The 27926-nt window shown below is 51.0% G+C and overlaps 1 protein-coding gene across 1 annotated transcript; it reads right to left on the bottom strand.

The window, feature by feature from the left end:
- Window positions 1–304: 304 nt before the first annotated feature.
- Window positions 305–23664, bottom strand: SMPDL3B (sphingomyelin phosphodiesterase acid like 3B). The gene is made up of 8 exons (XM_003989760.6): window positions 23243–23664; window positions 14527–14740; window positions 9752–9849; window positions 5661–5804; window positions 4523–4695; window positions 3501–3681; window positions 3282–3415; window positions 305–861 (listed from the first exon to the last, which is right to left on the bottom strand). Exons 1-8 carry the CDS (start codon window positions 23301–23303, stop codon window positions 496–498), a joined length of 1371 nt encoding a protein of 456 aa, XP_003989809.1. The 5' UTR covers window positions 23304–23664; the 3' UTR covers window positions 305–495.
- Window positions 23665–27926: the final 4262 nt, after the last annotated feature.

The following is a 27926-nucleotide window of genomic DNA, read 5'->3' as shown; positions in this document are numbered from 1 at the left end:
AGGCCCGAGATGACAAAAATGGCCGGGAGAGTAGCGCCCGAGCAACAACCGGGATCCCTCACTTCCGCATAGTTGCAAAACATAAAGGCCTGTTCCGATCCCGGATTGCGGGACTTCGCGAACTGAGAAGGCCTCGACTTCGGACGAGCGCGGGAGAGAACGAGGGCACGGGGTCAAGACTCGGCTTCCAGGAGGCTCGTTTTGCTCTGATTATCCAAATACAAGGGGCGGGGGGAGGACGTTCGGTAACTGTGCAAGGGAGTTGTATTAAACCTTATTTACATATTAAGAGAAATGCACAGAGTAAGATGCCCGATGAGCATTGTTTTTTTGGATGAAAAATGTCCTGGAGGGGGGCGGGGCTGGTTGCGCGGGAGTCTTTGGAGGTTCATTTCCCAATCCGGCTGCCCCATCCCAGTTCACTCTGCCGGCGCCGGGCAGGTGTGGCCGCGTGCTCCCCGGGGACGGGCGAGCCAGGCGGCCGGGAGGCGGAGGTCACGGCGCTAGCAGCGCGCGCAGGCCCAGCAGCGCCGCGAGCAGGAGCGCGAGCCGGGGCGCGGGCGCGGCGCCGGGGGCGCGCAGGCAGGCGGCGTAAGCGTCGAAGGCCACCTCGCGCATCGCGCACACGTGCTCGGCGCTGCAGGCCGGGTCGCAGGCCTCCCTGTCGTAGCTGACCGAGTTGTAGACGTAGTAGCGCTGCAACGTGCCAGGGTCGCTGGCGATGCGGCCCAGCGCCGCGTGCATGGAGCGGGAGCCTGCGTCGGGCACCCTGTAGGCCTCGGTCAACCGGTACTCAAGCTCCCAGAGCGGGATCCCCTTTTCGTTCGCCTGGCTCAGGTTCACGAAGTAGGTCACCATGTCCTGGTGGAGGGAGGGAGGAGGGTAGGCCATGAGCAGCCGTCGGCTTCCACCCCCCAATCCTGCACCTTGCATTTGCCCCCAGACTCTTTGTAACTATGACTGCTGTTGCTGACGAGGTACCTGCACTTAATACCCAATTTCACAAATGAGGAAACTGAATCCTAAAGAGTTTAATTAATTTGGGCAGGGTCCTATGGGTATTTAGTAGCAGTGGCAGGTTTGGAATCCAGGTTGTTAACCCTGCGGCCTACGCGTTTTCTGTCCCAGATACACAGGAAATGTTTATAGAATTAATGGATGAAAAGCAACTTTAAAAAGTAGGATGGGGTGCCTGGCTGAACGAGGTTATGGGATTGTGGCTGCCGAGGGCTTGGGATACACTCAAGACCCCTAGGTCTCCAGTGCATCTTCAGAACTAGAATCTGGAAAGGTTTATCTGTCCAATGCTTTCCACTTAACTTTGTGGGCCTGCCTCAAGTCACTAGAAGTGGGGTAAGAGGAGCTGCTATGAATAGATGGTAACTTCCCCCTGGGCACATTACATTATTTCGTTTGGTCCTCTCCAAACCCTGTGAGGTACTGTTACCCCCATAAACGGAGGCCAAAGAGGTAAAAAAAAATTTCATGAGTGGTGGAAAACCCAGGCCTCTCTGACTCCCTCCCTGAGAAGGATGTAGAGTATGTTGGGGGCAGGGGGGGACGAAGAACCAGGCTGTGATTCCTCTGCTAAGGCCCTCTGAGTGCCCATGTGGACAACAGGCCATACTCTTGAAAGTCCTCAAAAAAAAAAAAAAAAAAAAAAAGCCCTCAGACCTCTTTTCCATACACATTTGCTCTGGAATCAAGGACCTACGTTATCTCATCCAGCCCCTGGCTATAAATGTCCTCTCTCAACACCCAGATTAAATCTCTATATCCACCTCTTCCTGGGCCTGCTCCTTGAATACCCTGCTGCCGCTTCCCTGGGCACTTTTGCCTGGATGGCATCTAGACCTCCCAAAGTTAACAGGTCCCCAACCAGACTTCTGATCGTCCCTCTGAAACCTGTTCCTCGTGCAGTGATCCCATTTCAGTGAAGGACAGCTTCACCCTTCCGGGCGCTGAGGCCAGAGCCGGGACTCCTGTCTGTCGCACTGTGATCCAGTCCACCGGCAAATCCTGTCTTCTCTGCCTTCGGCACACATCCGGGATCTGGGGCATCTCACCGCCCCACTGCCACACCCTGGCCCGCGGCACCGTCACCTCTCAGTGATTATTGTTGTCACCTCCTAACTGATCCCCCCCCCCCACCTCCCCACCGCCATTTCTGCCCTTGCTTGCCCTTTAAGCCTGTTCTCTGACTAGCAGACGTGGCGGTTTTGTAAAATTACAAGTCAGAATATTTAGTTCTTCTCCAAACCCTTCACATCCAGAGTCCCACTCATGGCTGACATGATCTGACCTCATTCTTCCCACTCTCCCTTTGTGCCTTCCTCTGCAGCCACAGACCTCCTTGCTCTTCCCTAACACACGGAGCACACTCCCACCCCAGGGCCTCTGAACTTGCTCTTTCCTCGCCTCCCCCCCCCACCATGCTCACGTGGTTCCCTCCCTCAATTTACTCAGAATTCAAATGTCACCCTATCAGTGACCCTTCCCTGCCTCACCCATCTCACAGCATACATACATACCCTACCGCTGACACACTGGCCTCCTCACTCTGTTTTCTCCTTAAGGCTTCTCTCCATGCCTCACTTAACTTTCCTGATTTATTTATTGTGTGTCTCCTGTAAGAGCGTCAGCTCCAGGAGAGTGGTGACTTTATTATTGTTCACTTATGTATCTCCTGAACTCAGGGCCTGGGAACCAGGGAACACGGTCGATGCTTGGTATATTTTGTTGAATAAATTAAGGAATAATGTTTCTTTGCTGTTTCAACAATCGCAAGCACATCCCAGGAGATGAGGGGTTGCTTGATGAGTTAGGGGCCTGCTTTGGCTGGGACCTAGTTGGTATAGGCATGAGGTGGGCAATGGGCATGAGGTCACGACTGTCGGAAGCCTTGAATACCAAGCCAGGGAGATCCAGCTTATTATCTTATGGGCACTGGGGAGCCATTGAAGGTTTTTGAGTAGGAGAGAGACAAGAAGGACTTAAAAAAAAAATTAGTTCCTTCTGTAGTATATAGCAGACGAGCTACAGTAGGGAAGGGCTAAAGGCAGGGAGGCCAAGTTGGAGAATGTGATCTAGGGTGAAGGGAGATTTGGGGACAAAAAACTGACCTGATTTGGTTGCAGGATTTGGAGGTGGCTCAGGGGTTCTGAACCTGAGCTCTAGAAGAAGGTGGATTCCCTGGAAGGATTTAGGCAAGGCAGTGATACATTCAGGTCCCTCCCCACCCTCCTCCTCTGGCCCCAACAGACCCAGGCAGGGCTCCTGACCTGCAGGCTCAGTGTGGCTCGGTCATATTCAAATACCCGGATGCCTGGATTGTTGGCCCCGTTGACCACTCCAGGTAAGGTGGTTTTCCATGGGGTGACCCCCGGTGTAAGGAACATGACGCTGATGGGGGCACCTTTCAGGAGAGAGACAGTGGGACTGAGAGAGGCTGGCAAGAGGAGGAGGGGGCTGGACTGGCAGTTGCCCTCCTCGCCGAGTACCTGTATCATCATAAAACATCCGGAAGCTGTCAGTGTGGTGGTGACCGAAGAACTGCCCCGCGATGACATGATGGTGCTTCCGGACCACCTTCAAGTACTCCTCATTGAAGCCCTCCCGGAACCAAGCTTTGTTCCGAGTCTTCTCAAAGAACCCTGGGGGCACGTGGCCAATAATGTACACCTGCACAGAAGGGGTACCCAGGAGGGGCTCAAGGATGCCCTCCCCAACCCCTCACGCCTGCCCGCCTGCCTCCCAAAAGGCAAGCAGACAGGATCAAAGGTACCCCTTGCAAAGCAGATTCCGGTACTCTGGGTACCCAGCAAAGATTTCACCTGGTGTTTTCCACTGTGTGCCTTTGCCTGTGCTAAGCCTGCCACCTGGAGTACGCTTTTCTATTTTTCTATTTATGTATTTTGAGAGAGAGAGAGAGACAGAGTGTAAGCCAGGGAGGGGCAGAGCGAGAAGTAGAGACAGAGAATCCCAAGCAGGCTCTACCCTGTCAGCGCAGAGCCCGATGACGGGCTCGATCCCACAAATCATGAGATCATGACCTGAGCCAAAATCAAGAGTCAGACGCTTGGGGCGCCTGGGTGACTCAGTCGGTTGAGCGTCCAACTTCTGCTCGGGTCATGATCTCACGGTCCGTGGGTTCCAGCCCCGCGTCGGGCTCTGGGCTGACAGCTCAGAGCCTGGAACCTGCTTCAGATTCTGTGTCTCCCTCTCTCTCTGCCCGTCCCCTGCCCATGCCCTTTTTCTCCCTCTGTCTCAAAAATAAACACGAAGAAAACAAAAAAGTCAGACGCTAACCGACCGAGCCACCCAGGTGGCCCCTAGAATACTCTTCTCTTTTTCACAGGCTGTTGTGTGGATGGAAAAAGCTGCCTCCTGGTACCAGGCTGATGAAGGACCCCTCTGTGATGGGGGCATCTTGAGTGGTTGGGTGAGTTTGTGTGGAGGCAGGAGACTCCTTCAGGAAGTGACCCCAGAGAGGTGGGTGGGAGGTGGAGGCAGGAGCCGTTACCATTTCCTTAGCTCGGGATGCGTTGGTCAGCACGTCTTCCAGCCACTGGAACTGCCGAGCGGGGTCGGCCATGCCCGCTGTTTGCTCATTGTTGCCGTAGTACAGGTTGGTGTTGAGGACCACGACTCGCCCAGCCCCACTCAGTCCAGGCAGCTTCTCGGCATAGAAGGCACCTAAGACGTCACAGCCAGAGAGGATCTGAAGGGACCTCTGTGCCCTCCACTCCATGCCCACCTTCTCCTGCCCTTGCGTCCTCCCTTCCCATCTTTCCCATAGGAGGGGCACGGTGAGTAAAACCAGAGGCTCTGGAGGCACCCAGCCTAGGTTCAAGTCCTGGCTCTAGCAGTTAGTAGCTGTGCAGCGTGAGAAAGTGTTTACTTCACCTCCCCGTGCTTCGGTTTCCTCCTCTCTCTAATGTGCATAACAGCAAGGAGCATTTGTCCCTCCAGATCCGCTGTCAACCCCATTCACTCAACACTCTGTCCCAGAAGCTGATCTCTGTGGACTAAACCCGCGGGCTTCTGGTTGGGTTTTCACCATTTGGAACTGAGGACAGGGAAGAGAGTAAGCCAGGGTCACCTTGTGCTGGCTGTGTCTCTGGATCGGTGGCTCTCAGCCACTGATTTTGTCCCCCAGGAACCATTTGGCAGGGGCTGGAGACATGTTTGGTTATCACAGTGGAGGGTGTTACTGGTATCCGGTGGTTAGAGGGCTTGGATGCTGCTATGCGCCCTACAACACACAGGACAGCCCCCACGGTGAACTATCCGGCCCGAGGTGTGAACAGTGCCAAGGATGGGAAACCCGGCCTCAACCGGAGGTCACTGCGCCTTCCTAGGGTTTTTGGGAGGAGTCTCGGCATGTGCTGAGAGTAAGTGCCTGGCACACAGTATATGCTCAATAAACATTCATTTATGATCCTCACTAGTGCCATGGGGTGGAGCATATGGGCACTGGAGTCGGCCATCTCTAAGCTGGCTGATCTTGGCCAAGTGACTCGACATCTTCAAGCCTCTGGCTCCTTATCCGTAAAATGGGGATAAAATCAGTACCTGTTTCACGGGGTCATGTTGAAGACGAAATTCAATCAGACCTTGGCATACAAGTAAGTGCTTATAGCTGCAGATGGTGCTAGTACCTTCTTTGAAGAGAGCGATGGATTCGTTACTGAGCCAGGGCCTCCACAGTTCTGCCACCTGATCATAGATGCTGTTGCTCCCTGCTGGGAGCTGGTTCTTGGGGTGAAAGTCATGATTCCCCAAAGCAGCGTAGACTTTAGTACCTGGGCGGGAAAAAAGAGAAATATAAACATATTTATGTGAAAGCGCTTGGTGGAGTTAGTCATTTTCGGTCCGCTAGGAGCCGTCCGCGCTAATGGAGAAACGCCGTAGCACAAATGAGGAAAATACAGAGATAAGCAGAAAACCACATTCAGTGGAATCTGGCTGAACGTTGCTCAGACCTGGGAAGGAAGAGCCGTGAGTTCTCTGATCCCAGTTCCGAACCCCATTCCCAGCATAAAGTTCCCTGGTCGGAAGCATCAGAGGATGAGAAGAAGAAGGCTAGAAGATCTAAATAATCTTCACATCCATTATCAGCCCCTTGGCAATTTAGTGCTCCCTTGTTCTTGTCGATTCCAGGCCCACTGACTTTTAGGGAAAGGGTTTGGTTCACTCGGGGAGCCTTAGGAGTTTCACTCATTCGTGAGTCAACGGGTGTTTATCGAGCACCTCACGTAGATCTGGGAACCAGGCACCCAGTCCCCTTCCCAGGGGTCTTGCAGTGCAGTGGGGTTGACAGGTATTGAGTAATTAGAGGTGTGAGGCTGTCACAAAAAAGGGAAGAGCCACTTGCAATAGAAGCCTACAACAGGGTGGGGGGTGGAAAGAAAGGAAGGAAAGGAAAGGAAGTGGCTTGTGAATGACTCCTGTGGGGAGGGAGCCCATCAGACTCATTTCCTCCCCAGAAGTAGCCTCATTCTTGCTTTTATTTTACTTCTGTGTCTGGCAAGTAGTAGTTTCTCAATAAAAGTTTCACAATAGGGGCGCCTGGGTGGCTCGGTCGGTTAAGCGTCCGACTTCGGCTCAGGTCATGATCTCACGGTCTGTGAGTTCGAGCCCCGCGTCGGGCTCTGTGCTAACAGCTCAGAGCCTGGAGCCTGTTTCAGATTCTGTGTCTCCCTCTCTCTCTGCCCCTCCCCTGTTCATGCTCTGTCTCTCTCTGTCTCAAAAATAAAAATAAAACGTTAAAAAAAAAAGTTTCACAATAAACACGGGGCAGCTGGGTGGCTCAGTCGGTTAAGTGTCTTCAGCTCAGGTCATGATCTCACGGCTGTTGAGTTTGAGCCCCAGCTCGGAGCCTGGAGCCTGCTTCAGATTCTGTGCCCCTCTCTCGCTCATGCTCTGTCTCTGTCTCTCTCTCTCTCTCTCTAGAATAAATAAACATTACAAAAAAAAAAAGTTTGACAATAAATAAAAACCCCTCTGAGCGCAGGGCAGGGTTTTGTCCTTAGCCTGGCGTTCCCCAGGGACTGACCTTGAACCAATGTGGGAGGATGGAGCCTCCAGTTCCCACTTGGGGAGATATTTTCACAGAGACTTTTTGCGCCGTAGAGCCTACAAGATCTGAAAGTGCTAAAAGCTCTGCTGAAGGAGGAGGTTGTAAAATTCCCATCAAGAATTGTTTGCAAAGGCAGAAGCCCTCACTGTACCTGCCTGGAAAACCCTCGCCTCTTTAACACAAATGCCACCAGCCTTTAAGAATCCATTTCAGGGGCACCTGGGTGGCTCGGTCAGTTGAGCATCCGACTCTTGGTTTAGGCTTCAGATCATGGTCTCACGGTCATGAGATCAAGCCCCAAGTCGGGCCCTGCACTGGGCACAGAGCCTGCTTAAGTTTCTCTCTTTTTCCCTCTCTCTCTCTCTGCCCCTCCCTCATGCACACTCTCTCGTGCTCTCTCAGAAAAGAAGAAGAAAAAGAAAAAGAAGCCGTTTAAAAAAAATGCCCCAAACCCCACAAATCCCTGGAATTCTAAGAACAGATGAGAAGGGAGGAACTCTCTCCTTCCTTCGCTGCTTCTTTGTGCCAGGCACGGTTAGAAGCTTCTGACAAGCACAAGCTCCATGAGGGCACAACCTGGCCAAGTTCCCTCCCCCCTAGAATGGTATCTCACTCACAGTAAGAATAAGATGCTCAATAAATATTTGTTGACTCACTAAATGAGTGAGTGGATTACTTAATCCTGACAACAACCTTCTGGGCAGGTACCGTTCTTCTCCTCGTTTTGCACAGAGAGGAAACTGAGTCTCCAGGGCATTGCCTGGTGGGAACTGGCAGAGACTGAATCGGGACTGAGATCTGTTTGCCCAGCACACCTGCATTCACCACTCAGCCATGCTGGAGGAGAGGGGCCGGGGTTCACAGTGACTCTGATGGGGAACACAGGTGGCACGTGGCCGGAAGAACGCATGACACACGATGTGGACCCGAAATCCGGAGTTGCGGTCCCTTCCTCCCCTGCAGCAATTTGCTCGACTTCTCAGTGCTCCGGCTTTATTTATCAATAAAACGGAGAGTGCTTGCTTGACCTGTGTTGCTGTAATTCTCAGATAATGCCTCGGGGCGCCTGGGTGGCTCAGTCGGTTAAGCATCTGACTCTTGATTTTGACTCCGGACCCGATCCCAGGGGTCGCGGGATCCATTTGATTTGAACTCTTCTAGTATGTTCTATTTTAACATCTCTACAGGCGGAGTGTAACTTACTGAGGCCATGAGGAAGCACTGTCGTACTTGAATTAACAGCGTTTTTGTCTTTGGCAATACATAAAATACGATGCGACTTACAGTTGATAGCGTCTGGAATATTAGGAAATTCAGTAACTGTGCAAGTGTGTTATAAGCTAGAGGATCTTCTAACTTATGTTTGTGTGTTAACTCATACTTAGAAAGCATTTTCTCAGCCATCGTTCCGCTTTTATTCCCGAAGTGCGTGGGGAGCCAAGGAAAGAGGGCTCAGGGTTGGATGAGTTTGAGTCCCTCCCTGGGAACTGACTGGCTCTGAGCCATAGGTTCCTCATCTATGCGTCCAGACAACTAGACCATGCTGCATAAAATGATTCCCGTCGAGGGAAGAAGGTGGCAGAAAGGTTGCCTGGAGGACAGATGTGGGGTGGTGACAGCACAGGGCCCCTCCTGGAGTGGCAGTGGCAGTGGTGGATAAGAGTGGCGCTCAGAGCTGGATTTGTGTCCTCACCCTTGCCACGTGACCTTGACCAGTTTACTTGACTCGGAGGCTCACATTTCTCACCGGGAAAGTTGAAACAGTAACAGCACGTCCCTCCAGGATTATCGCAAGGAGCTAAAGCATGTCATGTTCTTAGAACAGTGCCTGACACGTAGCACTCGATGCATAGATACGTGTAGTCACTGCTGCTGCCATATTTATTTGTATCATCATTAGCCCATATCTGGGTCCTGGGGACCCATGACTAAGGCCTTTAGAGGATGCAGCTGTACCAGAACCCGAAGGAAGGGAGTGGGGGGCTAGTGGGCTGCTCTCACGGGTCCCCAGCTGGCAGCCCAAGAGCCCGATTCAGCCCCCAGGACCTCGTGTTTGGCACAGGCTGCTTAAAAACATTTTCAGGGTCCATTAGGTGAGGGATGCGGATCCCATTCTCCTTGTCATGTTCCATGGGACTGCTGCCATCATCACTCACAGCTCTGCCTGCCCTCCTGGGCTCTGAAAGCCCTAGAAGCGCAAGAACATCACCTTAGCTGGAGCCCAGCATCTCCCGGAGGCCCCTGTAGCCAGGATGGTTTCAGGGCAGTGGATGGCGGCTCTGGGGCCACCGCAGGACATAGGGCTCTCTGCGAGTCCCCGTGAGACTTCCTGGGAACCGTGCCCGTATGTAACCGTAGATGCCCTGAGAAGGGGCCGTGAGTCTGTGTTAAACAGGCAAGGGCAGAAGGCAGCGAAATGTCAGGCATTTCTGTTAATGGGATGCTGCATGTAAACACAGGCCGGTGATGTCTCACATTCTTTGCAGCGTTGCTGGAAGGGAAGAAACAATCAATCGCCGTGAAGTGCCCCTCGGGGGACTTGGCCAGCAGCCAGTGCTGCCCGTGGTTGAAGGTCGCTCCTCCACATCTTGCTGCTGTTGCTCTCCCACCGTGCCGGACACTGCCTGGGGTTCCAGAACTGCTTCAGGGGAACCAATGACAGAGTCTTACCTGGAAAGACCTCTCTGATGAGCCTGGTCAGGCGGTCCACAATTGCCAGCACGGCTGCCTCTCCCAGCCTCTCATTGGGCACATGAGGTGTGTCGTCACTGGAAAACACCATCGAGCCGGTTTGGTGTGGGCAGCTCAGGAAGGGGCACGAGAAAAGGAAGGGACAGCCCAGCCGTGAGAAAAGAGGCTGTGGGACTGGCCCTCAGGCATCCCCTGAGAGGGAAGGGCCAGGCTGGAGCTGGGGGTCACGCCAGACGGAGCTCAAACCTGGGCTCTGCCGTTGACCTGCTGTGGGTCCCTGGGCTGGTTGCTTAACCTCTCTGAGCCTCCATTATGTCGTCTGTAAAATAGGGAAGATAATGGTACCTACTCCTAGATTTTCATGAGACTTTATTAAAGGGGGAAAAATTATGCGTGTGTGTGTGCGTGTGTGTGTGTGTGCGTGTGTGTGTGTGTGTGTGTATATATATATATATATATATATGTATATAAAATGTTTCTACCTTATAAAGGGCATATTTCCTGGGCAGCTCTCCTAACTTGGAAAGTCTTTTCCTTTATCTTCTTTTTTTTTAAGCTTATTTATTTTGAGAGAGAGAGAGAGAGAGAGAGAGAATGTGCGTGCGTGCATAAGCAAGGAAGGAACAGAGAGAAAGAGAGAGAGAGAGAATGAGAATCCCAAGCAGGTTCCATGCTCAGTGCAGAGCCCAACACAGGGCTCCATCCCACGACCCTGGAATCATGACCTGAGCTGAAATCAAAGAGTCGGACACTCAACCTACTGAGCCACCCAGGCGCCCTTGTTTTCCTTTCTCTTAAAAAAAAAAAATAATAATAAATACAAAATAAAATGTAGAATAGTAGCTGCTCAGTTGTAATTATTATTTAAAGAGGGAAGCTTGAGAGTTCCAGTCCCATCTTGCAGGCCCCCAGGAAGCTCGGGTGGAAAAGTCATCTCTGAGTCCTGCTCTGTTCCCTAAAGGGTTCTCAGGAGTTTGGACCTGGCTTCAGAGTTTAGAGTTCAAATGTACTCTACGGCAGATCCAGGACCTGCCCCAGGACCGTTCTGTCCCTCGTTCGGCTGACCTAAATTCCTGGATCCAAGTTAGAAATACAGAGCAAGGCCAGGGAGCAGGGAGGAGAATGGGGAAAGGCAGGTTAGGGGATGGGTCGGAGCTACCACAATCTAAAGCCTGAGGACCCTGCTGGACCTGACAGGGTGAGGCAGCCGCTGCCCAGGTGCCCTCCGCCCCCTCCCCACCGCCCCCCATCCCCGGAGAAGTTAAGTAGCTTAATTAATAGTACTGCTACCGTTGCTAACAGCTCACCGTGGCTTACTTTGTGCCAGGGGCTTTCTGTGTGTGACACCCACATCCCCGTGGGCTTCCCATCGATAATCCTACAATGTGAGTTCTGTTGTTAGTCCTGTTTGACAGATAAAGAATCCAGGCACAGAGAGGTGGAGAATCCTGCCCAAGTGTATAGAGCGAGAAAGTGGTGGACCCAGGGTCTGAGTTTAGTCAGACTGGCTCCAGGGTCCACGCTTACACTCATCACACCCTGCTGCATTCCTGACACCCTCCTCAGGGCTGCAAGAGGAACCTCTCGGCCCTGTCTGCCCCAGGGACAGGCCAGGGGTCCAGAGTCATCAGAACAAAGTTCCTTTTTTATTTGTCCCTAGTTTGGAGGATCTAATTCTTTCTTTTAGAAAACACTTGCAGTTTCTTGGGGCGCCTGGGTGGCTCAGGCCGTTAAGCGTCCGACTTCCGGCTCAGGTCATGATCTCACGGCTCAGGGGTTCGAGCCCCGTGTAGGGCTCTGTGCTAGCAGCTCAGAGCCTGAAGCCTGCTTCGGATTTCTGTGTCTCCTTCTCTCTCTGCTCCTCCTCCACTCATGTTCTGCCTTTCTCCCTCTCAAAACTAAATAAACAGGGGCGCCTGGGTGGCTCAGTCGGTTGAGCATTCGACTTCGGCTCAGGTCATGATCTCACGGTTCCTGGGTTGGAGCCCCGCATCGGGATCTCTGCTGACCGCTCAGAGCCTGGAGCCTGCTTTGGATTCTGTGTCTCCCTCTCTGCTACTCCCCCACTCACGCTCTGTCTCTCTCTCTCAAAAATAAATAAACATTAAAAAAAATTTAAAAAAAAGCAAAACTAAATAAACATTAAGAAAGAAAGAAAGAAAGAAAGAAAGAAAGAAAGAAAGAAAGAAAACACTTCCAGTTTCTACAGATTACCCCTAAGGGATGGCAACTTGCCCAGGGAAGTCAAACTTTTTCGAAATTGAATTATAAAAGGTCCCAGAGGTTTCCCGGAAACATCCTGTTTCTGGTAAAGTGTCAGAATTTCCCAAAGTAGTCACCTTTCCCAGAGGGCTCACATCTTTCAGAATGTTGCACATCCCTCCCACAGCTCCTCTTCAGAGAATTCAGAGCAGAGGCTCCCGGAGCCAGATGCCTCTTGGGAGCAAGAGTTCAAGGTCATGGCTTAAAGCTCACTCTCTTCTTAGACTGATTCCTGAGCTGCCCAGGACTGCCCTGAGACACTGCCACATTTCTTTTTTGTTGTTGTTTTTTAGGTTTATTTATTTATGTTGAGAGAGAGTGTGCAAGCAGGGGAGGGGCAGAGAGAAAGGGAGAGAGAGAATCCCAAGTAGGCTCCATGCTCAGTGTGGAGCCTGACATGGGCTTGATCTCACGACCGCAAGATCACCACCTGAACCGATACGAAGAGTTGGACGCTTACCCGACTGAGCCACCCAGACGCCATGACCCTGTCACATTTCTTAAGTGTCTAGCTTTGCCCTCCCCCACCACCACCACCAACCACAGGGTCCATCTGAGGGTCATTCCTGGTCACTCCCATGCCACACTAAAGGACAGCTGAGGGCATCATGGGTTTGATCCTGCCCTGTAGAAGTGTCCATTGAGGCTGAAAGAGGGAGCAAGAGGTCAGAGCTCCTGCCAGCCTTCTTCACCAGCTCCCTGGATACCACTTCCTGTGAGAAGTCCTCCCCGATCCTGCCAGATGGAATCAGGTGCCCTGCGAAGCTCCCGCATCCCCCAGTGACCCTCTCTCCTTGCTGGGAGACGGTGGTTCAGTGGACTCGTCTGCATCGCCCCAAGACCGTGAGCTCCTTGAAGGCCAGTCCAGGTCTTACCATCTCAGCTCCCCAAGTGTCTACCCCGGGGGCTGAACACAAGTCAGGCTGACCTACCAAGGGAGGGAGAAAGGAGCCGGTGAGCGAAGGGTGGACCTCGAGTGACAAGGACCGCCAGTGCTAAGGGAAGTTGGAGGACTCACGGCAGCGTCCTTGGATAAGAAGCAGAAATGGAGTCTGGCTGAGCAGAAATCACCCCACGCGCTATCTTCGGGCGGAACAGTCTGACCAGTGAGAACCCTCCAGGGCCAGGGCGGCCAGGACGCTTGGTCCCAATGCCAGACCACTCTCAGGCTCCCTGATGTGGTTGGAAGGAGCAGGGTTCGGAGCCCATGGCCAAGAAAGAATTCTTGAGACATCTTCGGTGCAAAGAGGGTGGTTTTATTAGGGTACAGGGACAGGACCTGTGGGCAAAAACAGCTGCACTGGGGTTGTGAGGAGCGACTGGTTATATAAGATTTTCTATCCTATGGAGGGGAGGAGAGGGTGATGTTAGGGCTCCAGGAAATTGAGTTATAGGTTTCTGGGGGGAAGTGGGGTCTGGTTATTGATAAGATTGCTTTTTTTCTTACAAAACATAAAGCCAGGGGCTCCTGGCTGACTCAGTCGGTTAAGTGTCCAACTTCGGCTCAGATCACAGTCTCACGGTTCGTGAGTTCGAGCGCCGCATTGGGCTCTGTGCCGATAGCTTGGAGCTCGGAGCCTGCTTCGGATTCTGTGTCTCCCTCTCTCTCTCTGCCCCTCCCCTGCTCGCACTCTGTCTCTCTCAAAAATAAATAAATATTAAAGATTTTTTAAAAATTAAAAAACACAATAAATCATTAAAACAGTTGCAACCCGATGGAGACCCATGTCCCGCATGACTGTGATCTCTATCAGTTAACCACTTGTTCTTTCCTTTCCCTTTCCTCCATTCTTGGACAGCCAGGAGCCTGAGAATGTCACACATATCCCACTGGGGGCAGGAATAGGGTTCTGGGCTTTGTCCTCAGTTTGCCTTTTGCTCCCTCCTCACCTCTACCTTCTTCCCTCCCTGCATTTGGATCTCTAGGGCTTGGAGTCCCTAAACACTGGTGGGAGTGGCCCCAGTGTTTGTCCACCTGACTTAAAATCCAGGAACTCTTGGGGCGCCTGGGTGGCTCAGTCCGTTGAGCATCCAACTCTTGATATTGGCTCAGGTCATGATCCCAGGGTTGTGGGATCAAGCCCCAGCACTCTGCACGGAGTGTGGAGCCTAATTGGGATTCTCTCTCTCTCTCTCTCTCTCCCTCTCTGTCCCTCTCCCCCACTCACATGAGTACAGGGATTCTCTCTCTCTCTCTCCCTCTCTCTCAAATAAAAAATTAAAAAAAAAAATCCAATAGCTGTCCACATACCCAGATGGGCCATGACTGTTCCCAGCCTCAGAGTGAGCTGCGTTCTGCTAAGTCTGGGAGACACAGAGTCAAGGGCACAAATTTTGGGATCAGCCAGGCCAACAGTCCTTTGAGCAAGTTGCGTAACTTTGAGCTTTAGGTTCATAGACTCTGAATCGGGGCTGGTGAGAGGCCAAATGGAGATAGTGTGGGGAGGGTGCCAGGCCGGCAGGTGAAGGCTAGCTCTTGTGACTGCTCTCACCCGGTCCAGAGGATGAAGTCTGGCTTGGGCTCGATCTCCTTCATGGCATAGATGGAGGAGTTGATGAGGACCCAGGGAGAGTCGCAGAGGTAGTCACCCCAGGGGCCTGCATTGGGCACCGGCTGGGAGCCAGCTGATGGGCACACCTGGAGGGGGTCTTCAGATACCTTGTAGTCAGGGTCAAGGTGCAGGTCCGAGATGTGCCAGAACTTCCCTGCAGAGGAAAGGAGACCCTCTTCAATGCTGGTCCCTCCCTGAGCCTGGATGGTGAAGACGCCCAGGGGTACCCTGGGCTGGGAGAGAGCAAGCTGTAAATGTGAAATGAAGTTTCCTCTGAAGCCAGCGTTCAGAGAAAAAGAGCCACAGGTCTGACTTTGCCCAGGGAGGCACTGAGAGTAGGCGAGAAAAAGATTGGCTCTGTCCCTGCCCTGTGACCTTTGACCTTCCCCATCTCCCCACCTCAGGGGACCCAGCAGCAGCGTGAAGGATTGGGCTTCGTGACCCTCAAAGAATCCTTTGGGAGTTAGTTCTAAGCAGAGTGCCTGTTTTAAAGCAAAGTTTGGGGAGGGGCGCCTGGGTGGCTCAGTTGGTTGAGCGTCCAGCGTCAGCTCAGGTCATGATCTCGAGGTTTGTGAGTTCGAGCCCCGCATCGGGCTCTGTGCTGCCAGCTCAGAGCCTCGGAGCCTGCTTCGGATCCTGTGTCTCCCTCTCTCTCTGCCCCTCCCCCACTCATGCTCTGTCTCTCTCTCTCTCTCTCTCTCTCTCCTTCAAAAATAAATAAAAATATTAAAAAAAAAAAAAAAAAGAGCAAACTTTGGGGAGTGTCATGGATAAGCACTCAGGCTCCGGAGCCACATAAAAGCTGTGTGACCTTGGGTGAGTTGCTTCACCTTTCTGAGCCCAGAACCAGAGGCAGATCTTCTCATGCTCCAGAGAAATACAGACGAAAATCTGAGCTGGGAGAAAGTCTACACACCAGTTGCCTTGTAAGATCTTGCTAATTAGCGAAAGCCTGGGGGACATGTGTGGCGATGCAGCTCAGCAGTGCCGGGCGAGAAAAGAAGGAATGTTCCTTCAGATTGGGCCGAGTTTCTGGTGTGTGTACCTAGTGGCTCTGGATGCAGCTGGGAGTGGCCCTGAAGTGGTCAACTGAAACCTGGTCTCAGCCAACTAAGGGCGGCTGAGATGCCAGAAAATCTCTTGGTGTGAGGGGAGCCTGGCTGGCTCAGGCGGTAGATAGAGATACTCTTGATCTTGGGGTTGTAAATGAGTCCCGTGTTGGGTACACAGATTCCTTAAAAATAAAACCTCAAAAAAAAAAAAAAATCTCTCGGTGCGATCGAGAGAAAGGAGTCCCAACAAAGAAAACGAGCTACACGGGGCGGATTTGTCATCTGTACCCAGCACGGCACAATGGGTAAGTAGTTTCGAGGAGGCTTATGGAACAGGTTTGGCCTCTGCCCTAAGGCCTGGAATTTCCTCACCCTCCACCATTGCGGGTCGCTTCCTCCTCCATTTCCTCTGTCATTTAATGCCAATAGTCGTACCCACCCCCCACCCCCACCCTGCCCCCAGCCCAGGAAATTGGGTCAGCCTGGGAGCCCCAGCTTCTGCAGCTTTCATGGTTGGATGGCCGGGGCACCACCCAAGCCACAGGGCATTCAGTGTGGCTCTAGGAGAGGTCCGAAGGTCAAGTCCAGCCCCTGATCCTCTCTCTCAATGACTTCTCACCTCTCCTTATCTAAACCTGGTCCCAGGAAAGGATCAGAAGCTTACTTATACTAAGGTGCAAATGACTGATTAAATCTTGATCCCTCCCAAGGTCATTACATAGTCACCAGAGCCCTGCAGGTACAGTTGACCCTTGGACAGTGCAGGTTAGGGGCACCGACCCTCCCTCAATCACAAATCTGTGCATTAACTATGACTCCCTCAAAACTTAACTACTAATAGCCTACTGTTGACCCCAGAAGCCTTACTGATAACATAAACAGTTTATAAACACTTACTTTGTATGTTATATATATATATATATGATATACTGTATTGGTGCAATAAAGTAAGCTAGAGAAAAAGTGTTATTAAGAAAATCATAAGGAAGAGGAAATACTGTTTCAAAAAATCTGTATGTAAGTGGACCTACAGTTTGCACTTGTGTTCTTCAGGGGTCACCTATATTGATCACCACCCCCATTTTGCAGATAAGGAAACTAAGGCTCAGAGGTCAACCTGCCTGAGATCACACGGTAAATGGTGGAGGTCCTGCGTCTCTTGATTCTCTCCCAGGAAGATGTGATTGCTAACAGGGTAAAACCGATGCCTTTTTATTTTAGATATGTCTTCTTGTAGTCTTTTGCAGTCTATGCCTGCATGTTTATTCTTTACCCAAACTGAGAGTCTTTGTTTCTAATGGGGGCAATTTAAACTTGTTACACAGGCCATGACTGCATGTGAAATTACTCCTACAGAGACAAAATCCCAAGCCAGAGGAAAGAAACTGCCCCGTTTCAACTAGTAAATGGGCAGAGTTGGTAGGCTTTCCTGAGCCCCTGCACAGAGACTGAAAGGGGGGTCACATCCGCTTCCAAGCCGGAGACGGGGCTGACCGGGTCGGACGCAGTGAGAGGCCCTTTGCCCTTCTCTCTGGAGCGTGATCCCCCCCCACCCCCCCACCCCCGCCCCGCCCAAGACCATGCAGAGACCATTCCCCTGCCTCAAGCCGGCTCTTTTCCGCTAACCATCAACAGGGAGCAGATCTGCCCTTTTGATGTCATCCCTCAAAGAACTCAGTGAAAGTTGCTTCACTTTAGAAACTCCAGTCTGCTGACAGGCTCACGGGTCAGCTGTTGGTTTCTCTCTTCCCACAAGCTCCCTTCCCATGAGCTCTGGTCTAGTCAGAGTGTAGAACTGAAACTCCTTCCAGCCTCCCTGGCATTCCTCGTGGTGTGTGTGTGTGTGTGTGTGTGTGTGTGTACATGCACGTGCCCCGGAGGCCTGACTCCAGGAGAGGCCAGGATCGTGGAAGGAATCCGTAGAGAGCAGGGGGCTCCACCTCCTTGGGCTCTGGTGTCTTCACTGTGGAAGTAAATCACACAGACCTCACACAAAAGAACTCACCCCACTCTTTTGCCTCGTAGGGCCTCTTTCTGGCTTCTTTCTGGCTTCTCTGCGGCCTTCCCCAGTCTTCCCCAGGTCATGGCTCGCATGGCTGCTTTGTCCTCCTCATTCAGGCCTCAGCCCAAGGGTCACCACCTCAAAGAAGCCTTCCTTGACTACCTTTTCTCAAGTTCCATCCCCCACCACCCGTCTGGTCACTAGTTATCGCCTCCCTCAGTTTTATTTTCTTCAGAACACTCTCACATAATGAAATGAGCTTATCGACTTGTGTATCATCCACCTTCCCCGTCTACTCTGTCAGTTCCGTGAGAGATGCAGCCTGTCTTGTTCATCTCTGTGTCCTCAGCACCTCCAACAGTGCCTGGGATGTGGAAGATGCCCGAATAGATGTTCACTCGGTGAGCAAGGCTGCGAGGAAGATGACGGGACTAGTGAGACTCAAAGAATGTTAGCCAGGTACCCTTTACATGCTCATCTCATTTCATCCTTGCCGCCATTCTGTGAGGTGGGATTCTTATACCCGTTTCACAGATGAGGAAACTGAGGCTCAAACCCAGCCTTCTCTGACTCCAAAGCTGAGGCACAATGTTGACTCGGAGCCTCCAACAGATGGCTTTTATAAAACATGTATGTTGCCCACAAAAGGGTAGAAACCACAGGCTTCTATGGAATTAGCCACAGACTGTGAGGAATTAAGCTCTAATTAAAACGTCATGGAGGGGCGCCTGGGTGTCTCAGTCGGTTAAGCATCCAACTCTTGATGTTCGGATGGCACCCGGCCATGTGGTGGACAAGCCAGCCTGTGCTCATTCCCTGGGCCACTCTGCCCCTCAGGCCTCAGTTTTTCTTCTCTTGTGGAACCTCTGTTTCCTCAAACATAAGATGAGAATATTGCACAAAGGTTATCCGAAGGCCCTGCCAGTTCTAATGCTATTATTATTGTGTATAACCCACACCACAAGATGATCGTGGTCCCTATTTTAGTCCTTTGTTTTTGACCCTAAGCATCGACCCCAAACATTTCCATTATAATTCCTCCTCTGGAAACCGAGGCCCTCCAAAACACAGAGGGTTCCCTTGTTAAATCCAACATTTAGGACCCCTTGTGGTAAGTACATAAATTGCTCTCTCTTCAATGACAGCCCCCTAGGCTTACTCTTGAAGGAAATGTTTTCCTACCATGCTAACCCACACTGAAAGAGACTGTTTCTCTGCAATTAGAAACCGAAGGATAGGGGCGCCTGGGTGGCTCAGTGGGTTGAGCATCCGACTCTTGATTTCAGCTCAGGTCATGATCCCAGGGTCATGGGATCAAGTCCCGCATGGGGCTCTGTGCTGAGCATGGAACCTGTTTAGGATTCTCTCCCTCTCTCTCCCTCTGCCCCTCTCCCCCGCTCATGCACTCTCTCACTCTCTAAAATAAAAATAAAAGAGTGTGTCTCTACCATTTATTTTTTAAAAAATGAAGCTGAAAGACAAGGCCGTGCTGCACGGGGGTACATGGGAGGAGACAGAGCCAGGGAGCAGGCACCCCACCCAAGCTCTTCGCTAAGGAAGGTGCAAGCAGGAACCCCACAGTTCAAGACAGAGCAGGTATGATTGCTCTCCGATTGGGTGTCTCAAAGTTCTCTGCACTTGAGGAAAGATTTGGACTCTGAAAAAACCTAGCGGTACTGTGGAATTCTTTTAAAATTTCATTTTGGGGACACCTGGGTGCCTCAGTCACTTAAGCGTCTGACTCTTTGTATCAGCTCACGTCATGATCTCACGGTTTCGTGGGTTCAAGACCCGCTTCCGGCCCCGCTCTGGCAGTGTGGAGTCTGCTTGGGATTCTCTGTCCCCACCCCCCTCTCTCTCTGCCCCTCCCCCATTTGTGCTGTCTCTGTCTCTCAAAATAAATACGCTTAAAAAATAAAATAAAATGTAATTTTGTTTTTAAAGTATAGATGTATACATTCCAGAAAGTTTGGAGAAAAGAGAAAAAAATAGTACCTATAAAACCCACCATCCCAAGAGGACCCTTCCAAGGGCATACTGTGTAAGGCAGCTGAGTACGGACTTGGTCTTGCCACTTCCTAGCTGTGGGACCTTGGGCAAGTGTTGAGCCTCCTCTGAGTCTCATTTTCCTCATCTGCAAAATGGGTATAATGGTAATAGTACCTGCTTTATAGGGTCTATAAAAACCAAATGAGGTTTTTCTTCTCTCATTTTTCTTTTTTTTTCTTTTTTTTTTCTTTTTTTTTTTTTAACATTTATTTATTTTTGAGACAGAGAGAGACAGAGCATGAACGGGCGAGGGGCAGAGAGAGAGGGAGACACAGAATCGGAAACAGGCTCCAGGCTCTGAGCCATCAGCCCAGAGCCCGACGTGGGGCTTGAACTCACGGACCGCGAGATCATGACCTGAGCTGAAGTCGGACGCTCAACCGACTGCGCCACCCAGGCGCCCCTTCTCTCATTTTTCAAGTGGGTTTTGAAAGGACAGCTGATAAGCCACTAGCATCAGCCTGGCCCCTCCTAAGTCTCAGAAAATAAATGTTAGCTCTTCTTGGCTCTTTGCTTTAGTGTCTCTTTGTTTTGACATAGCATTATTTTATAAACAGAGTGACGTTGTACTGCTTGGGTTCATGTCCCAACTCGGACATTTACTACACGTGTAACCTTGGGTTGGTCATTTAACTTCTCTGAGGCTCCGTGACCTTGATAATCCCTACCTGACAAGGCTGTTGTGAGGGTATTATGTAAAAATTTCAGCAGTGCCTGGCATACAAGTACTTGATAAATATCCCTATTGTTCTCAGTTTTGCTGTGACGCCTTAAAACTTTTCCACCGGGTGGTTTTTTCCACAATCTCTTCAGCTATTCCATTACTGCTGTCAGCATAAACAACACTGCAATGAACATCTTAGTGCCTTTGTGGGGCGGGGAGATCCATTTTAGCCACTAGGACGCTGGGCTGTGGGGTGCCCACTGGCATTTGGATTTCCAAGAAAGCATATTTAAAAGTGAAAGAGGGGCGCCTGGGTGGTTCAGTCGGAGGTGGTTGAGCGGCTGACTTCAGCTCAGGTCATGATCTCACCATTCATGGGCTCGAGCCCGGTGTTGGGCTCTGTGCTGACAGCTCAGAGCCTGGAGCCTGCTTCCAGTTCTGTGTCTCCTTCTCTCTCAGCCGCTCCCCCATTCATTCTCTCTCTCTCCCTCTCCCTCTCCCTCTCTCTCTCAAAAATAAACATTAAAACACTTTCAAAAAGAAAAGAAAAGAAAAGTGAAAGAGCGAGAGTGAGAGATCCTTGCAACCATTCCCGCCCTCCAGTCAGACTGGCAGGGCCCGGAGTCCCCCAGCAGGGTCGAAAGAGGACTGCCACTCAGCGTCTCCTGGACACGTTGCCCTCACAGGGAATGACACACTGTCAGCGCTCATCCCAGCGACACTTCCTCCATGAGGTCAGAGCTTTTAGAGCCAAGTCCCTCTCAGGCGTCTCACTCTGGTCTCCGGCCCCAGGCCCCGTGCTCCTCCTCGCTGGCCCCTGGGATGCGGCCACACCAGCAGAGTGTTTTGCCAGGGCTCCCAGCTGCTCCTGGGTAGTGTCTGGGGACATGCACTGACCAGGGGAGCACCTAGCAGCTCCAGCCTGGGAGAACTGAGCTCCACCGAGCAAGCCACCAGCAGAGCCCTGACCCCTTTCAGCCTCAGTTTCTGCAGCTACAGAAAGGGTGGAGGGTCACCTCTAAGGTCCCATCCGAGGACTCCCGGAAAGGGCAATCTAGGATCCTAAGGAAAATTCCAAGTCCAGCCGGCCCACTGACTCCTCTTCCACCGCATGGAAATCCTTAACGGCCATCCCCAACTGGACACATCCCTAATCAACCTGCCACCCCCTCCTGCTGCACCTCAGCCAATGACAATTCGGTCCTCACAGCTGCTGAGACAAAAATCTTGGAGTCACCCCAGAGTCCTTCTGTCACCCCCACCATCTGCCAGCAAGTTTTGTCCAGAATCACACCGTCTCCAACCACCCCTGCTCCTACTGCCCCGGGGAGCCTCCACCTCCTCTCACGGAGACGATGGCAACAGCCCCCCCATGGGTTTGGCTGCTTCTCTTTTACCAGGGAGCCCAGGACTGAGGGAGCGTCCAGGTCACTGAACTTCCGGTGCTAAAACTAGGCAAGTCTCGGGCACACTGAGACCCTGCCTTCACCCCACTGCTGTCTCCTCTCAACATGCAGCCCAGGGAGCCTTTTAAACTTACACAAGACAGGGACACCTGGGTGGCTCAGTTGGTTGAGCATCCGGCTTCAGCTCAGCTCATGATCTCGTGGTTCATGAGTTCGAGCCCCATGTCAGGCTCTGTGCTGACAGCGCAGAGCCTGGAGCCTGCTTTGGATTCTGTGTCTCCCTCTCTCTCTGCCCCTCCCCCGCTCATGCTCTGTCTCTCTCTGTCTCAAAAATAAATATAAACATTAAAAAATTTTCTTTTAAGGGGCGCCTGGGTGGCGCAGTGGGTTAAGCGTCCGACTTCAGCCAGGTCACGATCTCGCGGTCCGTGAGTTCGAGCCCCGCGTCAGGCTCTGGGCTGATGGCTCAGAGCCTGGAGCCTGTTTCCGATTCTGTGTCTCCCTCTGTCTCTGCCCCTCCCCTGTTCATGCTCTGTCTCTCTCTGTCCCAAAAATAAATAAACGTTGAAAAAAAAAATTTTTTTTTTTAAAAATTTTCTTTTAAACCTACACAAGTCAGGTCACCCCACAGCTCTCCCCAAACCCTCTAATGATGTCCCATTCTACCCTGAGTCCTCACATTGTCTACATGCTTATATGTGAGCTGACGCCAGCCCCCAGCGCCCTCCCTCCCCCCATCATGCCCCCAACTTCATCTCTCCCACTCACCTTGCCTACTCTGCCCCAGCCACTCTGGCCCCATGCTCGTCCTCATATGCATCACCTGAGCATCAGGCTCAGGGCCTGTGTGCTTTGTGAGCTCCCTTACTGGAATGTTCTCCTGGATGTCCATATAGCTCTCTCCCTCACTGCTTCAGGTCTCTACCCAAATGTCACTTCCTGGCCACTCGTAAGTACCCCCATCCCCCACTCCCACCCCTTTATTCTGCTTTATTATTCGCCATAACACTTATTATCTCCTAGAAGACCATGCATTTACTTGTTCGTGTGTCTTTTGGTCTGTTTCTCCCCAGGTGAAGGGCTGCTTCACTAGGGCTCGGCTTTGTTCCTTTTCCTTTCTGTCCCATTCCTGGTTCCTAGAATAGTACATGATATGCAAAAGGCCCTTAACCAACGTTTGCCGAACGAATTCATGAATCTGCCCGCCACCTTCTGCCTCTACCAGATGGCTGGCTCTTATGTGCCCACATCTCTTAGTGAAGCCAGTGTCCCTCCCCTGGCCAGCCCTCGCCTCCACTTCAAATCTTCAGGCCCAAAGAGCAGCCCCTTCCCACCCCCACTGACTCCCTCCCAGGCCTCCCTGCCCTAGCTTCCTGCCTTGCTATTTTTAGCAACATTTTCAGCTTTCTGTGAGCAGTCCCCAGCAGCCAGGATCGAGTTCATAGTACAAAACAAAGGCATCAAAGGCATTTGCAGCACCTACCTGGTTCAGCCCTGGTGACTCCCCAGTGGGCCAAGAAAATCAGCAACTTGAACAGCCTCATCTTTGGGACTCGCCTCGTCTTTAGGGCTCACTTCACGGGAGCCACAGGACTCCCCCGAATCTGTGACTGAAACTGCAGGCTTCCTACCTAGATTTGTTGGCCATGGGCCTGAGCAGAAGTTCCCGTCCTGTTTCCCTCTGTGCCTAGTCATCCAAGGCCCTGCCTCCTCTGGCTTTTCTGCCTTTGCCTCGAAGGGCGTGAGCAGGGCTTGCCCAGGAAGATGCACCAGCCAGGCCTTTGAACTCTGAGGGGTAGAAAGCCACACCTGTCCTGCCTGTCAGTCCAGCCTGTAACTGGATTCTCCGGGAAACTCACTCGGCACCAGCCACTGAGCAGCAAAGATCACCTACTTTCAGAGGTTTTACGTTGCCCCGCCCTCAGCAGAACAAACAAAGCTGGATGAAACGGCTGGCCTTTGCCATCAAAGGAACTTACTGCTAGCTGGAGCTCCAGATGCCCTAGCACAAGAGAACCAAGACTGAGTCATCCATTCATTTATTCCAGGAACCCATGTCCCCAGGAGACAGAAGGGACCCAGGACAACCCCTGCCTTCAACAGGGAGAGGGAAACCAGTGGACTGCAGTTTATTTATTTATTAAAAATATTTTTTTTAATGTTTAATTTTGAGAGAGACAGACACACACAGAGGTGAGCAAGGGAGGGGCAGAGAGAGAGGGAGACACAGGATCCGAGGCAGGCTCCAGGCTCCGAGCTGTCAGCACAGAGCCCGACGTGGGGCTCGAACTCACAGACGGTGAGATCGTGACCTGAGCTGAAGTCAGACACTTAACCGACTGAGCCACCCAGGTGCCCCGAGATGCAGTTTAGCCTGTTAGGTGGCTCGACAAACCCAGAGGAGGAACCAAACCCTTGAGGAAAGGGAGGTGATGGGGCTCATATCTTCTTTTATTATGGAAATTACCAAACAGAAACAGGTAGAGAGAACAGCATCATGAACCCTCAGCATCCATCCTCCAGTTACAACAATTAGGAACTTATGGCCAATCTTACTTCATTTGTACCCCCACGCTAACCTACTGGATTATTCTATAGCAGATTCCAGAGATCATATTGTTTTGCCCATAAATACTCTAAAAGATAAGGCTTCTTTTTTTTTTTCTAACAAAATGATAAAATAAAAAACAAAATACTTGGTCAATGTTTAAATTCCCGACTGTCTCATAATATTTTCTTACAGTTGGTTCATACAAATCAGGATCCAAACCAGGTCTGATGCAGGCAGGCTGAGTCTGAGAACCCAGAGGAGGGTCCCACCAGACCAGCCAAGAGGGTCCTTGACTTCATGCAGCATAGAAATCAAATGCACGCCAGAGAAAGTAAAAACGGAGTTTATTGAATAGTGTAAGTGATGGGTAGAGAATAACAGATGGGGTGTCTTGGAGACTGAGAAAGGAAAATAGAATAAGTCTTGTTGCTTGGGGCTCGGGGTTTATATTAGAAAAGGATCTAAGGTATGCATTCCTCCAGGAATCCAGGGTAAAGTCCAATCCTAGGCGAGTGTCAGGTGAACAAGCAATGTCATTCCAGGGGCGCCTGGATTTCAGCTCAGGTCATGATCTCACAGTTCGTGAGATTGAGCCCCAACATCGTTCTCCACTCTGGCACTGTGACACCTGCTTGGGATTCTTTCTCTTCCTCTCTCTGCCCCTCCCCTGCTCACTCTCTCTGTCTCTGTCTCTCTCAAAAATAAATAAACTTAAAAAACAAACAAAACCAACCAACCAACCAAACAAACAAACAAAAAAAAACCCTGGTAGCAGAGCCCTCGGGGTGTGGAGGCCGCCCTCAGGTGACTACTGACCTTTGCCCGGGCCTCAGAGCCTCTGGGGAAGCCAGGCTGTATCTATGGTTGTCTTGGGGTTCAAGTCCACAGAGTCCAGGAAGGTCAAGAATGAGGCCATGATAGAATCCATGAATGTTGACATCTAGTCCAGTTTTTCTAGAGCAAACATACATTGCTCTCGTGTATTCCTTCATTTACTCTTGTATTTAACATGTATTCATTAAACACCCTCTGTGTGCCAGATGCCGGTGACATAATGATGGACAAAAATAGTTTACAGTTTACTGAAATAGGCTTTAGTAAAATTCATATAGATTAATGTCAAATTATAACTCTGATGGTGCCCAGTTTGGATGCCATCCGAAAGACCTCAAGCTTTTTCCTACAGGTCATGGGCGATCACGGAAAGCTTTGGAGCAGGTACGTGAAAGGATCATAGAAGAATTCCTTGTGAATTTTCCCTTTGCAGCAGCAGTGACTGACTCAAAAGAACGAGTATCTAATAACGAAACGTGGCATGCCTCAAAGTATACTTTATAATTTGTGTCTGCTCTAAGCTGGGCTTTTTGTGATGGTTGATTCTTAAAGATCCCAGAGAGAGGGGCACCTGGGTGGCTCAGTTGGTTAAGCATCCGACTCTAGATTTCAGCTCACGTTATGATCTCATGGTTCATGGGATCGAGCCCTGTGTCAGGTTCCGTGCTGACAGCAAGGAAGCTGCTTGGGATTCTCTCTCTCCCTCTCTCTCTCTCTCTCTCTCTCTCTCTCTGCCCCTCCACTGCTTGAACATACTCTCTCTCTCTCTCTCTCTCTCTCTCTCTCTCTCTCTCTCTCAAAATAAATAAATAAATATTCAGGGGAAAAAAAGATCCCAGAGAGAAATTCTGAAGCTGGCCATACTTAACAAACTCAGCATGGCCAAATCTTCACCGAAGAGGCTTGCTTCTGTTCTTGAATTCCTGATCTGTTTCTCCTTGTTACCCAGATTCACAACTAGACTCCATTCAGGCTTAGCATAGCTCTTGGCACTTCACAGGCACTAAATAAGTATTTGGTGAATAAGTGGATGATGGAGAAATTAAGACTGAATGAAGAACAAATTAATAAGTTGCAGACCTCTTGATGTAAATTAAACAATAAATAAATTTTTTTTAATTTTTAAATTTATTTTTGAGACAGAGAGAGACAGAGCATGAGCAGGGGAGGGGCAGAGAAAGAGAGGGAGACACAGAATCCGAAGCAGGCTCCAGGCCCTGAGCTGTCAGCACAGAGCCGGACGCGGGACTCGAACTCACGGACTGTGAGATCATGACCTGAGCTGAAGTCGGACGCTTAACCGACTGAGCCACCCAGGTGCCCCAACAATAAATACATTTAAAAAAAAGAATATATGATTACTTCCACAAGAAAAAAAAATAAGTTGCAGACCTCTTAAATTCTTTCCTTTCCTGTGGCTTTTGCTTTATCACTGCCTCTCTCACTCCCTCTGGCCTGGGGCAGACCCACAGCATTGCTACCTTGTTTTTTTTTCCGCAGCTTCCTAACAGATCACCCCGCCTGTAGTCTTGGGCCTTCCCTGGCCTGTCCTTGCTCCCTCACTCTGCCAGGGAGATCATCTCACAACCCGGAAGTCATCATGTAACTCCTCCGCTCCAAAACCTTCAGCGGCTTCAGGGGGAAAAGTTAGGTTCTTAGCATGACGTCCGGATTGAGCACTGTCACCCCTTTGGAGGTCCCCCTCTTACCATCTGTCCTCTTGGGCACACTTCCCCTTCTGGAGGCACTCTTCAAAGTTGCACACAGTTTTGAGAAAAGCCCCTTTTACTTGTGTTGGTTTGATAAGACAACAGCATCCAAGGGGTGAGTGTCTGAGGATGAAGCCATGCTGACGAGGCTGAGGGGATGGGCGTAAAGGAGACACGGAGGGACGGAGCATCGTGGTTAAGAGAGTCAGGAGCACAGAGCGCTAGGTTCGACGCTGGCTCTTCTCTTTACCAGCTCCGTGACCTCAGGCCGATTGCTCAGTCTCACCCACAACGGTCAGGCACGCCGGTGTACCATTAAAAGGTCACAGGAGCAAGGAGATGTTATTCATCCGTAGGTCAGCCAGGCAGGCTGGGCATGGGGCAGCTAGGGACCCCTGGCCGGACACCTCTGCAAGGTGGATTAGCCATCTTGGTCGGACGGGGACTGGAGGCGTTCCCAGGACCAGGTACTTTCAGTTGTAAAACTGGGAAAGTCCTGGGCAAACTGGGATGAGTGGTCACCCTATACCCAGGCCCCTGCCAACCTCGTGTGTTTAATCCGGCGTATGTTATTTTGTACCCGTGTCTACGATATGGAAAAGGTTGGGAATTCTGTAAAGTGGGGATTGGAAAAGGTTGGGAAGCTCAGTTTCTTCATCTGTAAAGTGGGGGTGCTAAGAGTGCTTACCTCGTTTGGTTGTCGTGAAGATTAAGTGAACAAAGCAGGACATTTTGATCCTGCGCTTTTGACCCAGAGGCACAGCCAGATTCTATGTCTTTGCCAACCAAGGGCCCCTTGTTCCAAGATTAAAAAAAAAAAAACAACAACAAAACTATCCACAATTTATCTGCCAGTGTTACAAACGTGAGGTACAGTAGCACACTACGTTAAATTGGAAAAATAAATGCAAACTCCTCACCTTAAAAAAATAATTATTGTCAGCGCCGATTACTAATAACTATTGTCATTGCTGATTACTAAGAGGGCTCCAAGGGCAGCAGCCCCCTGCCCAGAGACAACTCTCAGAAGGCTCATGTGTGCTGTTCTCCTCCAGAGGAGGGGCAATGAGTCC

The sequence above is a fragment of the Felis catus genome, chromosome C1, assembly GCF_018350175.1.
Source record: "Felis catus isolate Fca126 chromosome C1, F.catus_Fca126_mat1.0, whole genome shotgun sequence".
NCBI lineage: Eukaryota > Metazoa > Chordata > Mammalia > Carnivora > Felidae > Felis > Felis catus.
The sequence above is the reverse complement of the archived record's forward strand: the minus strand, read 5'-3'. Positions and strand labels throughout refer to the sequence as shown.

Excerpts from the sequence above, each read along its gene's own strand:
- SMPDL3B (XM_003989760.6), bottom strand. The coding sequence starts at position 23,303 with ATGAGGCTGTTCAAGTTGCTGATTTTCTTGGCCCACTGGGGAGTCACC. Across the intron at positions 5,805-9,751 it reads CATCAGAGAGGTCTTTCCAG|GTACTAAAGTCTACGCTGCT; the intron begins GTAAGACTCTGT and ends TTTCCCGCCCAG. Across the intron at positions 4,696-5,660 it reads CATCGCTCTCTTCAAAGAAG|GTGCCTTCTATGCCGAGAAG; the intron begins GTACTAGCACCA and ends GTGACGTCTTAG.